The sequence below is a fragment of the Vulpes lagopus genome, chromosome 12, assembly GCF_018345385.1.
Source record: "Vulpes lagopus strain Blue_001 chromosome 12, ASM1834538v1, whole genome shotgun sequence".
NCBI lineage: Eukaryota > Metazoa > Chordata > Mammalia > Carnivora > Canidae > Vulpes > Vulpes lagopus.
This window is the reverse complement of record NC_054835.1, coordinates 61,598,865-61,612,049: the sequence shown is the minus strand read 5'-3', so window position 1 is coordinate 61,612,049 and position 13,185 is coordinate 61,598,865. Positions and strand designations below refer to the sequence as shown.

Genomic DNA, 13,185 nt, shown 5'->3' with positions numbered 1-13,185 from the left:
GCTGTCCACTAGTGTCTGTATTGTGATGTGCATCTTGTTTCATTTTTCCACTTACTAATCAAAACGCCTGCTTTGCCTCTCTGTGGTTTGCATTTTGGATGTCAACGTAATTTGCTGAAATATTTATTATCCAGCATGATTCCCCATGTAAGACTTCTTGCTGCTTTTTCGTGCACTATTAAGCACTGCTTCAGTAACAGCTGTCTTAAGGGATTGAGAATGTTCTGAATTTGGATGCCTTTTATTTGCCCCGCTTCAAATAGAAGTCAGCAATTTGACTTTTTAACTTCCCAGCCATTTAAAGTCCTAGAAAAATTGCTTTGTCGAATAAGAAAAACCAGAATGTTATTCTTATTTTAACGTGAGAATGGCCTTGGATATATTGATCAGTAATATTTTAATGCATTTTACTGCCAAAATACAGAATCCACATCATTCAGTTAGCATTTGCTTCTCATTGTGCTTCTATATTCAGAAGATATGTTTTATGATTTCATAAACCATTTATGTTTCAAAGGTATACATAACGTACAAATTAGCAGCAGTTACCAGAGCCAAATTACTACTGTGACAGTAATAAAAAGCCAAATGTTGAATAAGTGATAGCGTGAAAATATAAATATCGAAAAAATTCTCCAATTGGAATAAAAGCATCAGCCTTTATGGGAGGGAAAACAGAAAATCCATACAGTAAACTGAAGAACTTGCAAAGTTACTTTAAAAAAGAATCTGTAAAAAAATTAAAAAATAAGAAAATAAAAATCTGTAAAATATTTGATCAGTGACCATGTTTCAGCCTTTTTCACAAACCTCAAGGCCACAAAACTAAGCTACTGGCCTATTTCTGAAACTTGGAATAGTGTGTTTTGCACATGTACAAATTGAAAGTTGATTAGAAGATTCCAGATGTTTGTAACTGACACATTTTTTTTCCTAACTGTGAATACATATGTTAATCTGAGATTACGTTCAGAGTTATGTGATATTAATTAGGCTTACTGTACAGCCAAGTGTTAATGAAATCGATATAACTTGAGAACACTTTTCCTTATACTTGAAGATCCTATTATACAAGTAGAAGGCAAATTCTCCTGTCTATCATTGTTGGGCATGTCAAGTCAGCTTATGAAGGCCTCCCCGAAACCACTCTGGTGGATCTCCTGGGTTTAGGTCAAGGGATAGGATGGCCAACTTGGCTGGTTTTAGTGTTAGTGTTTTCTACCAGGAGAATCTCTCGAAGGACCTCAAGAAATAGAACAGAAGCAGGAAAAAAACAAAACAAAAAATAGGAGGAGAAAAGTGGATATCCTCTTTCATTGTAAAATATGTTCATACGTTTTTTTTTAAGTAGCCTTAAAATGTAAATATTATGACTCATATGATCCTATTCATCTTTTCTTAAAAGGTAGTAAATGCGAGTTTGCACAAGCAGCAATCGGAGTCCTCTAATCAAACACTTTCCTTAATCAATTTATACATGGGCTACAAGCATGAAATCTCACTTGATATTTTTGAGCTGGAGACAAATCTGGACACAAACTGCTTTACATTTCCGATGCCGTCTGTGTTGTGTCTGTATGGATGAGCAAATTTAGTATCCTATGACAAATCTAATCATTTTCATTATCCTGAAGATCAGTACTGATTGTGGTCAGGAAATTGCTTTTGGGTCCTTCTAGCTGAAAAGCAGATCCATGGGTTGTCCTACATGAGCAATTAGATTGAAAATCAAACTAGAGGGCTAGAGCTTTGTTTAGAACAAAAGGCTTCAGGGAATCTAGGCATTTAAATAAGTTATTATTATGCTTCCTTCCCCCACTAAATCTTTCTGCTTTTCAATTTTAAACAACAGTGAGCCCCAGGCCATGTGCTACATTGAGACTTCCAATTTAGATGGTGAAACAAACCTGAAAATTAGGCAGGTAAGATCTAATTCGGGTTTATATGATGTTTGCTGATTTGTTACATGAAATCAGGAGCTTTATTTCTGTTACTGTCTTGAAGTAATTCTATCTAATTGCAAATGCCTTCTCAATGAGCCACTATGAAGAGGTATCCTCAAGTATAATGGAAGACTCAGATTTATTTGCCTGATGAAATATGGTCCATCATCTAGATACTCTTTGTAATATTTTTAGTATTTTATGTAGTAGTAGCCAACAATCTGATAATAATAGTACTAATAGTTCTAAGTGCCTTGACATGGGGTCACCTGTTTATTGCCCCTATTTCCCTGGGCCAAATTATGATTTGGCTTTGCCGTATTGAAAAGACAGAGTTTAAAAAAAATAAAAAATAAAAAAATAAAAAAGAAAAAGAAAAGACAGAGTTTGCATTGCTTGTTCTTAAAAGCTTACTAATCTCAGGGAATAGTTTTAGATTTCTTTGTTTGCTTCACCTACCGTCCCTGACAGAAAGCAAAGATCATTTAAAGGGACTTCAAAAAAAATAAAAAAATAAAGGGACTTCACAAAACGTACTCTCTTGGGTTCTAGGTAAATGATGGAAATGACACGTGGGAAGGTTGGATGTGGGGGAAGCAGGTCACCCTAGCACCCAGACTCCACATGCCTGGGGAAACAGGGGCCTGTCCACTTCCAGCTGGTCGAATCTATTTGGCCAGAGGGAAGAACTATTTTTGAGTTTTCCTTCTCTGTGGATTAGAAGAACAGAAGCATAATGACTCTTCTTTGGACGCAGATTCTATTTGTTTCGCATTCTCTTTTTTGAGATTCAGCAGACAGACTGTATAGTGCTAAATATTAATTCTATTTTTGGAAGCAAAAATAAAAGAAGACTTCAAAATAATCTTTGAAGACTTCAAAATATCTTTGCGGAAAAGTTTATAGTCTCAAATATGTGTTCAGACTTTCACAAAAGCTCAAGCAGATAGGAAGGTATCCCCTTAAATATGATTTGGCAAAGAGTATTGTATAAGGGGGGAGCTTTGCTTATAAAATAGTGGGATCTCTTAGAGCTTCAGGCCTAGGTGAATTCAGAATCCCCTCTTCCTCCCTCCTGCCCTCCCACACACAATTCATTTAATATACTCTTTTGCGTATTTAAAAATTTCTAAACAGGGCTTACCAGCAACATCAGATATAAAAGACATTGACAATTTGATGAGACTTTCTGGCAGAATTGAATGTGAAAGTCCAAACAGACATCTGTACGATTTTGTGGGAAACATCAGGCTTGATGGACACAGGTACGTAAAAGTGGTCTTCATAAAAACACAGTGTCCCGGTGTATTGGTTAAGTGTTTTCCAAGCCTGAGAACGTATTATTTTCTCATGCTCTACGTGTGAATGCTCAAAACCTCTTTCTTAAGCAGCTCTATATTGCTTTCCACCAAGAGTTTTTTTGCAGAAACGTTAGCTCTCGACACTACGCATGTGGTACAGCTGACAGCTTCCTCGGGATTCCTGACAAACGGACAGTTAGATGTTTCCAGGGACATGCCAGGCTTCTGGCACATTGTGTAGTGGCTTATTTTTTGGCCAGAATACTTATGTTGTAGGCCTGTCTGCAATCTCCATGGTGCGGTTCCTTACCTGTGACCTATAGGTGCCTCAGGGAGTTCATCGTACTTGTACAAGACAAATTTCTTGTCCTCTTCTCTGTCGAGTGGCCTAAGCTAGTTACAGGTGTTAAGGAGACTCCAATGAACAAAAGAGATAAATATACCTGCCCCAGTGAGCTTATTTTCTTGCAGTAAGAGAAAGGCAAACCGACAATAAAACGATAAATAAGACAATTTTATACTGTTTGAAAATGATAAATGCTTTGGAAAAAGTAGCCCAGGAAAGGCAGACTGGGAGTCCTTGGGAGGGAATCACTCTGAGTTAGGATCCTTACAGTCTCATTCAGCAGGTAATAATTGAACAAGGTGAGTGGGAAGTGAGGACGTTAGCCATTTATATGTCTAGAGGGAGAGGATTCTAGACAGAAGGAATAGTCATTACAATCATTAGTTGCATTATTATTACATCATCTTAAAGTGGGGAAGAAGCACCTGGAGTAGTTATAGAATTTCAGGGAGGCCAGTATGGTTGGATTGGAATCTCACCAAGACAGAGTAATAAAAGAAAGACCATGCAAGGCTTTGAAGGCCATTGTGTAGGGTGTTACTCTGAGTGGAATGGGGATCCTTTCAGGGGTTGGGGAGGGGGGATACCAGCAGTTCAGTTTTGAACTTATAAATTTGTGTCAGGGAGCCAGGTAAATATATAAGCCTGGAGTTTGGGATAGAGGTCTGGATCATGAGATAAATTTTGGGATAGTTGGCATAGATAATTAAAGCCATGGACGTGGAAGAAATCACTGAGGATGAAAGGGGATGGATAGAAAGGTGAGGAGTCCCAAGGACTGTCCTAGGACTGCAACATTAAGGCTGGGAAAAGAGGAGGGACCAGCAAAAGAAACCCAAACTGGGTTGGTCTGGAAGGAAGCTGAGATAGGGTGAAGAAACTCTACCAAGGCGGAGGAAGTGACTAAAGTGGGTCAGATGTTGCTGCTGGTCAAGTGCAATGAGGCTGAGAATGAACAGTTGGATTTAGCAAAGTAGAAATCCTTGAGCTTGGTTAGAACAGGTGGAGCCTGAATGAGTGGACCTGAGATAGTGGAAGGAGTTGAAAATACGGGGTGTAGACAGATTGTCCAGGGAGCTTTGTTGCAAAAGGGAGCAGAAATGGAGCAGAACCTGGCAGGAAGGGTGGGGTCTTTCCTATCTCCCTCTTCTTCCTCTTGTGCTCCCTTCCCTTCTCCCTATCTCCCCTGCCTCACCCTAGAGGCCCGCTCAGTGCACTAGATCATCCCACCAGCCTGAGGGAGATGATCAGCGGCCTCATTGTTTTGTAATTGCATTACTCCAGTATTTGAAGTCTAAAGGACATTTGAAAGAGACCCTAAACTGTCATCCTCCGTTCAGATCCACCGAAAGCTTTCCTGTAATTTGTGAAGTAATTATATATTGTTCTAAAATTTGCACAGAGTGACCTCACAGAGTGAACATATGGTTGTAGACTAATAATAGAGTTGGCCATGTGTATAAGTAATGTTTCTGTAGTCTGACATTCCTAACTGGCCAGCTTCCATCTCTTATCGGTTCCCCATCAAAATCAATGCCAAGCAAATCCATGCAAAGAGAAGCTTTGTATTATAGCGCCAAGATTTAGGGTACAGGGTACAGGTAGAATGTATATAATATGCTTTAAAATATATGAAAGGTGGAAACAGATACCTTTGTATTTGTAGCACATTTAACTTTTACAGTGATTACCCAGAGCTCTTGGAGCCCCTCGGTTTGGAATGAGCGGACTTTGATTCCGTTATTAAGGATGAGAGTCATTGTCTAATGCCAGAAGCTTTGGGATTCCAACTCTGATGATATCTAATAACTAACTCTTGTTGAGTCTTTGTAATTGAAAAGGGGTTTTTTTGGTTTTTTGTTTTTGTTCTTTGTTTTTCGTTTTTTTTTTGTTTGTTTGTTTGTTTGTTTTTTGCTTTTGATGAGCCTGTATCTAATTCCAATCTATCCACACCACAAATGCTGAGATGACAGTTGTCCTACCCTGTTGTATATGTGAGGAACACTTGGCCCATGTGTACCCCAGAGCATAGTCTAACAGCTTCCCAAGAATTTCTTGGAAATGTGTTTTAGGCCTCAGGTCCTCTCCCAGCTCTGAAGTGCGCCGCAAATCTTGAGGTATACACAAGGGGGGTTCTTCTCCAGACGGGTCTGAAAGGCATCCCGTTGTGCAGAAAGAATAAGAATTATAGGATTATAGACACTGTGTTCTTTTTCTAAGTTGGCATACACCATTTCCAGAGGGCTTAAGTGGAGGCCTTCAGGTGCTGTTATGACCCACACATCTGAATTGATTTCACCTGAGCCAGTTGACATTCGTGTACTTCCTGAAAGAAGATCCGAGGTCCAAGCCTCTGCTAGCTCTAGACCTAAACGCCCATCAGAAATGAAAGATTCAACCTCACCTTGCCTCTACGGCCAAAAAGTTCTGAAGTCTTTTCTTAGGAAAATAGTTTCCTTCTTTTTACAGAAGTTTTTTTTTTTTTTTTTTAATATATTTTTCTTTATACTTGACATTTCTTTCTTGCTCTTTTTTTTTTCACTAAAGTAAAGACATACTAATAGGAATCCTTGAGCCATTACATTTTGTGTAGTACATTTCCGTCAAGAATCCCGCTATGTCTGTGATAGCTTGTATCTTTCAGATGTCTCTGCATGAAGCTGTGTCAACCGACAGCCTACCGTAATGGTAGTTTTACCAAGAACCCACAAAAGACCCAACTTGGCCTTTATTCTTGAAAAAAAATGTGGTTTAAAGGATTTGAGGATTATATGGAATAGATAATCCTCAATCTGCTGTCATTTCTGAGGAATGGTTAAGATTTGTTAGATGCTTACCATTTACTGGATACTTACATTTCTTGGAGAATTGATATCCAAATACAATAAATTCCCATACAGATTTTAAATACAGGGACTTGTCTCTGTGGGGCAGGGATGGCAACAGGAATGTATGATGAGATCTGTGTATTTACCTTGCCTTGTCTATATTTTGAACCTTTATCATGCACCAAGCTATTTTTAATTAGCTGTGGGAGGGGGAGCATATCCCTTAATCTTACCACTTCCAAACATCTCAGAAACCTAAACAGACTAAATCAGGAAAAGTCTTAAATAGGTTTGACAATTAGCCTCTGAATTCCAAAACATTGCCTACTATCTTGGATAGTGAAGTTGTAGGAAATGGCTGATTTGGTGCTAAGGAGAAGCAACTGAAATGCTTCCTTCCAGCTGTCCTCGTGTTAGAAAATTCTTTACTGGTAGGAAAATTTCTTCTTTTCTAAAAATAAAGTAAATGTGAGAAGGGCTATTTTAATAGCAGAACCTCCGTGGAAACTATGTAGTAGCTATAGAATTCTTAAGCGTTTTAAAAAATGTTGTTTCTAATGTCAACATCATCTGCCATAGCACTGTCCCCCTGGGAGCAGATCAGATTCTTCTTCGAGGCGCCCAGTTGAGAAATACACAGTGGGTTCATGGAATAGTTGTCTACACTGGACATGACACCAAACTGATGCAGGTGGGATTTTTATCTATGAAAACCTTTTGGATCTATTCTCTTGAAAATGTGCTATTTGTAGCTCTCTGTGCAATAATCCCAAACATAGCAGACCATCTGTCACAGATTCCTGAGCCCCACTCTGTACATTCAGAATCTCGTTCTTCGGCGTGTGGGGCTATACAGTGGCTCATGCACACGGGAATCCTGGGGAGTTCATCAGAGATCAGTGGTGCATGAACTCTTCCTGATTTTATGTATTGGTTCCCCGGCAGCATTTAGTAGCTGTTGAAGCGATTGGTACTAGCTGTCTACGTAATGATGAGTGCTCTGCATTAAAGTACTTGTCTTATAATTTTACTCTAATGCAGTGATCAAGTTTTACAACTGTTTTCCTTTTTTTTCATAAAATTAAGAATTTGTGAGTCAAGTGTTGACCCTTTTTTGGTATCCTTGTTATGTTCAGCTATTTTCAATCAGCTTTGGTCTTAGCCCTTGTAATGTTTACACGTGGCCTGTGGATGCTTCTTCTCTCGGTTATAACATCGTTGAGTGTTCAGTGGGTAGATGCACAGGCGAAGAACTATTTTAAGATACTACAGGAAAATCTGTTTCAAGGTCTGATAACTTTGTAAACTGTAAAGCCGCAGAGACGTTATCAACAGGCAATCCTTTTAAGGACTCCACCCTAACCATGATGCTTCCACCCGTCACCATTCTATAAATTTTGTAAACCATTATTTTATACCTGAGGAAACTTACTTCTGTTGTTCTTTATAGCCAAGACTACTTAGATTGTTGCTACGTTCGGTAGAACAGTCAGGGATGCCACCAGAAATCTGGAAACCAGACATCCTTTCACTGTGGCCTTCCTGCTTTGGAACGTTCCAGTCTCTGGTTCTGGGCACATCGGCCACCATCTCTGGCTTTCTTCCTGAGCTGAGATGCTCTGTGCTTCTAGTCTACCCTACTTGCTAAAGTAGTGATGCACACTGTTCATCTGCCCTCCCATGATGCAGAAGTTATGTCTGTAAGAGGAATATTATTTCCTCCTCTTAGAAAAAGGCCTTGGTGGTATAGTGGCCTTTAGGGAAAAAAAGATGATTAACATTTGACAGCTTATTAAGTCTGTGGAATTTTTTTCTCTGTATAATTTTTAGGCATCTACCCATGTCTAAATAGATTTTGAGCTGTGACTTACTTTGTCATCTTCACCAAAATACCGAATATACATTACTAAAACCAATTTGTACACATTTTTTATTGCTCATCTTGTTTCTTTTTACAGAATTCAACAAGTCCACCACTTAAACTCTCAAACGTGGAACGGATTACGAATGTACAAATTTTGATTTTATTTTGTATCTTAATTGCCATGTCTCTCATCTGTTCTGTGGGCTCAGCCATTTGGAATCGGAGGCATTCTGGAAAGGACTGGTATCTCAACCTAAACTGTAAGTATTAAAGTGCCTGTTACATTTATTTTTTCTTTCGTTAAACCACATTTTTGTTTCACGGCTGATGGGATTTCCTATAATTCCTAAAAAGAAAACCTTGTTGCCAAGATAACTGGGCATTTAATTTTTATTTTTCAGTGCAATTTCCAGTAAAAGTAAACTGTTAGTCTCTAAAATTTCAGGATCCTTAAAAATACAATGATCACTCTATAGTAGTAGAAAATGTTTATTGATTTTATTTTTTATGAATTTTTTTTTAATGTTATTCATTCTTTAAAAATATTTTAACACAGGTGGTTAGATAGCTACCTGGTAAAGAAAGCAGATTGATTACAGTAAAAGCACCAGAAGGTAGAGCACATGCTTGTAAAATGTATAAATTGAATGTACTGTCATTTGAACTCACAAATGCAGTACATGTTAATGGTCATCTTGTCTTAGGGAAAGTCCTATTAAATAAGTCCTTTTTGGATCATCTATCCTTTTATGATTATAAGATTAATGCACTGTCCCTGAATATTTCTGGAAAATAAGTCTGCACTGCCTTTTGATGAGTACTTAACTAGTAAATACTTAATTTCCAAAGGCATGAAAACAAATTCTAGTAAACCTTGTAGCAGGATTGATTTTTTTTTTTTTTTAGTTTATATCACATCGATTTAGTTTTGTGGCCATTCCAACTTTTTTTTTTTTTTTTTTTTTTTTGGCATTGATTTACTAGTTCAACATTAGAACTGTTATGACCACCATCAATTTGCTTCTTCACATACTTTACAGCATGTCTGGGATAGCTGTTCTATTTTCATTATTGGAGAGGAAGGGTGTCATTGCCTGGGATACAGCCCTACCTTGTTTTTTGCTATTTGGGTTAGTTTTGCTGCTGCTGTTTTGTTTGCTTTCTTGTAAGGCATGCTTCAAATTGGAAGTGCTTTTCAAGAATTTAGGTAAAAGTGATTTTACCCAATTGAGATTTTACATGTGTAAACCCACAGTCCTGTCTCTGATAGCTCTAAACTTCCTGTTTAGAAACAGGAAGTTTCTAAACTTCTGTTTAGAATTTGAAATATTTGGTAGTACTTTCATTCTTAGTACCATTATGAAGTTCTTAATAGGACCAGCAACATACTGAACACACACAAAAAGTGCTGTTCCATCTTGAATGTATTGAGAATAAGGTTATGTTCTCGGTACAGTGTTCCTCCCTATCTATCTAGATATGTTGTGTAATACGGAAAAGTTTTGTTAAACTAAAGTTCTGATCAATACAAATGGAATATGTAAGACTATAAATGACTTTCTTCCTACCTCTCCCAACAGATGGTGGTGCTAATAATTTTGGACTGAATTTCTTGACCTTCATCATCCTTTTCAATAATCTCATTCCTATCAGCTTGTTGGTTACATTAGAAGTGGTGAAATTTACCCAGGCATACTTTATAAATTGGGTAAATATAAATTATTATTGTTTTTCATCATTCTAAATAAATGTTTTGTCTTTTTATCAGTAGCGTTTTTTGAAGACTTTTTTTTTTTTTTAAGTAATCTCTACACCCAGTGTGGAGCTCGAACTCACGATCCCATGTTGAAGAGTTGCACACTCCACCATTTGAACCAGCCAGGCAACCCCCTGATCGGGTACTTTGATCTCTCAGAAACAAAATCTTTTTTTTTTTTTTAAATTTTTTTTAATTTTTTATTTATTTATGATAATCACAGAGAGAGAGAGAGAGAGGCAGAGACACAGGCGGAGGGAGAAGCAAGCTCCATGCACCGGGAGCCTGATGTGGGATTCGATCCCGGGTCTCCAGGATCGCGCCCTGGGCCAAAGGCAGGCGCCAAACCGCTGCGCCACCCAGGGATCCCTCAGAAACAAAATCTTAATGATACCTTATCTCTTATTGACTACAAGGCGACATTTCAAAATATTTTTTACTCTAATATAATTGTAACAAATTCATTGGACATGTAAAAATTATAGTAAAAACTCTTATCTCAGAATCATACAAGTTTATAGACCAGACATTCTGGGGAAGTAGGTCCCCAGTTAAGGAAACGTATTTTGGGTTACACAGTGGTCCTGGGGAAAAGGAGCACCATGGGGTTTGATGTAAAAATATCTGATTTATAGTTGTAGTTCTATATTTACTTGCTGTGTGAACTTTGCCAAGCCACCTGACTTCTTTGAAACTTATTTTCTTGGACCTTTACATAGGAATGATAAAACATGGTTTACCAGCATCTCATGATGGTAATATATAGCAAAGGAGCATCGCAAGCAGCCTCCTAAACAGTTGAGTGCTGTACAAATAATACTGTACTCACTGCTTATAACAACCAAAGCTGTCGGTCATGTTTTATACACCTGTGTAGTTTATTTTTCCACATTGTAAACAAATTCAGCTGTGCTTGAATTTTTCTTAATTTTTTTCTTCTCAGACTTTTTTTTAAGTCTTGGGAAAATGTGCTGGACATCTGTTTCATAAATATTTTGTTTATAAAATGTGTTCTTAGTTTTATTTTACCAAAGCTAAAATTAATGAATTTATGTAAATTAAATAAACCTTCAGACTTACTCTGCCAAAAAATTTAATTTAATTTTCTTTTGAGAAAATTTGGTATTGTTTTTTGATGCTATTTTTTAAAATTATTTTAAAGTCTTTCAAATGAACAGTATTAGCATTTTAAAAAATATAACTGATGATCCTTTTGCCTTTGTTCATTATCTTCCCATGGTAAATGATCCACCTCAGCTGTCAAATTGCCTAATTCATTGGTAGGTGACCAGTATAATTTAGAAATCTAAAATGAGCTGCAGATATGGTTTATTTCATACAGGAAATATGTTGCTGAAAAATTATGTAATAAAATTTGTGTAACTACAATTAAAACTTATCGAGGTTTCCCACTTTAAAATAAGAAATGATAAGATGACTCATTATGAAAATCAAATAACTAGTCACTTTATTATTGTTTACTTGGATTTTCGATAATAATATTTGCTTTAAATAATGGCATAATTTTAGTGTTGGAGCAACCCAGCAGGCTTATGCTTTTCAGCCACCTTTCTATTATACAGAGATTTTATAACATTCCTGACAGTTCTCCTCCTCCCAGGCAGCTTTTCTGTGTGTGGAAATGAGATTAATAACCACCACCCCCCTTTGATACTGGCTCTACCTGAACTTTTGTGAAAATGTCTATTGTTGTTTCTGGACAATAGCCTTGCAGAATATTAGAACTCAGCAGGGGACCTGGGTGGCTCAGTCGGTTAAGCATCTCACTCCTGGTTTCGGCTCAGGTCATGATCTCATGACCTCATGGTCATATGATCAAGCCCCTCATCAGGCTCCATGCTCTGTGCAGAGTCTGCTTGAGACTGTCTCCTCCCTCCCCCTTTTGCACATGTGCTCTCTTTCTCTCTCTCTCTCTCTAAACAAATACATATTTTAAAACAAAACAAAACAAAACAAAACTAGGCTACTATGTTCTGTTCTTCTATCACATCTTCCCTGTCTCCTTCTGTTCCTTATTAGACTTGATTTCCAGCCTACTCCCCATTTCATTCATTCCTCTCTGAACATTGCTCAGTTGTTTAATATCCTTCTTAAAACATGACACCTATAAGTCAACAGCCTGCTTCAGAACTGATACTAATCAGTCTGAAATGCAAATGTGGGAAAGCAAATTCGTCCTTTTCCTTTGACATGTGAAAATCATTAAACTCTAACTTGCTAATCAAATGGTATATTATAGAAAATACTAATTCTTACAGGGTTAATAGCCAAGCCTCATAATGTATGGGTACAAAACAAGTACAAATTAGTACAAAAGCTGTACATTTTTGTTTGGATTTTGACAAGTGCACTCATTTTGCTTTCGAGTATATACTGTAGAAGGAACTTGAGTCAAGAAAGTATATATAACCAGATAGGATCTCTTGGGTAATTTTTCTAGGGATTTAAAATCTTAGTTATTTGAGCAATGTTCAGTTGCTGTTATTTAGCTACATTAAGTACTTATACTATGTCGGACACCTTAGGAAGCGCTTCACATACACTATCTTATTTCATCCTTACCATAGGTCGCATATCTAGAAAAGATAGATTATAGAAAATCAAGATTGCCTGATTGCAGAGATATGCTCTAAGTTTCATGCTGTCCTGCCCTTACTGTGAAATATAATATTCTATACCAAGTACTTTTCAGGGAAATCAATTGAAATGGCATAGGGATGGCAATAGATGAGAGTGGTTGCATATACAGTTGACTAGCTAAATAAAATTTCAGTCAATCTCTTGTTACCAGTTGCATTTAGTAATTTCTTTTACTTTTTTTCCAAAAAAAAAAAAAAAATAGGATCTCGACATGCACTACGAACCCACAGACACTGCTGCTATGGCTCGAACATCTAATCTGAACGAGGAACTTGGCCAGGTAAACTGAATTTCTAGGTGATATGTTAAACTGGAGGTCAGATTTGTTGTAATTTCTGCCATATTTGCATATGAATTGCTAGCTCCTAATTTCCCATTACTTGAGCAATCAGCATAAATACATGATAGTACATAATTATCAATTTTAATTTTTAGGTAACGAAGTTTTAAAAACATTATTTAAAACCTATTTTGCTCTCAGAATAA

At 37.2% G+C, this 13,185-nt stretch overlaps 1 protein-coding gene across 4 annotated transcripts in view; it reads left to right on the top strand.

The window, feature by feature from the left end:
• The window catches only part of ATP8A1 (ATPase phospholipid transporting 8A1), a 223,414-nt gene that overhangs the window by 68,699 nt on the left and 141,530 nt on the right, over window positions 1-13,185 (top strand). For all 4 annotated transcript variants that reach the window (XM_041727158.1, XM_041727160.1, XM_041727159.1 and 1 more), the window contains 6 exons: window positions 1,853-1,922; window positions 3,081-3,208; window positions 6,998-7,109; window positions 8,377-8,542; window positions 9,863-9,990; window positions 12,902-12,979. In XM_041727158.1, coding sequence (XP_041583092.1) covers window positions 1,853-1,922; window positions 3,081-3,208; window positions 6,998-7,109; window positions 8,377-8,542; window positions 9,863-9,990; window positions 12,902-12,979 — 682 coding nt within the window. The remainder of the gene's footprint in view (window positions 1-1,852; window positions 1,923-3,080; window positions 3,209-6,997; window positions 7,110-8,376; window positions 8,543-9,862; window positions 9,991-12,901; window positions 12,980-13,185) is intronic.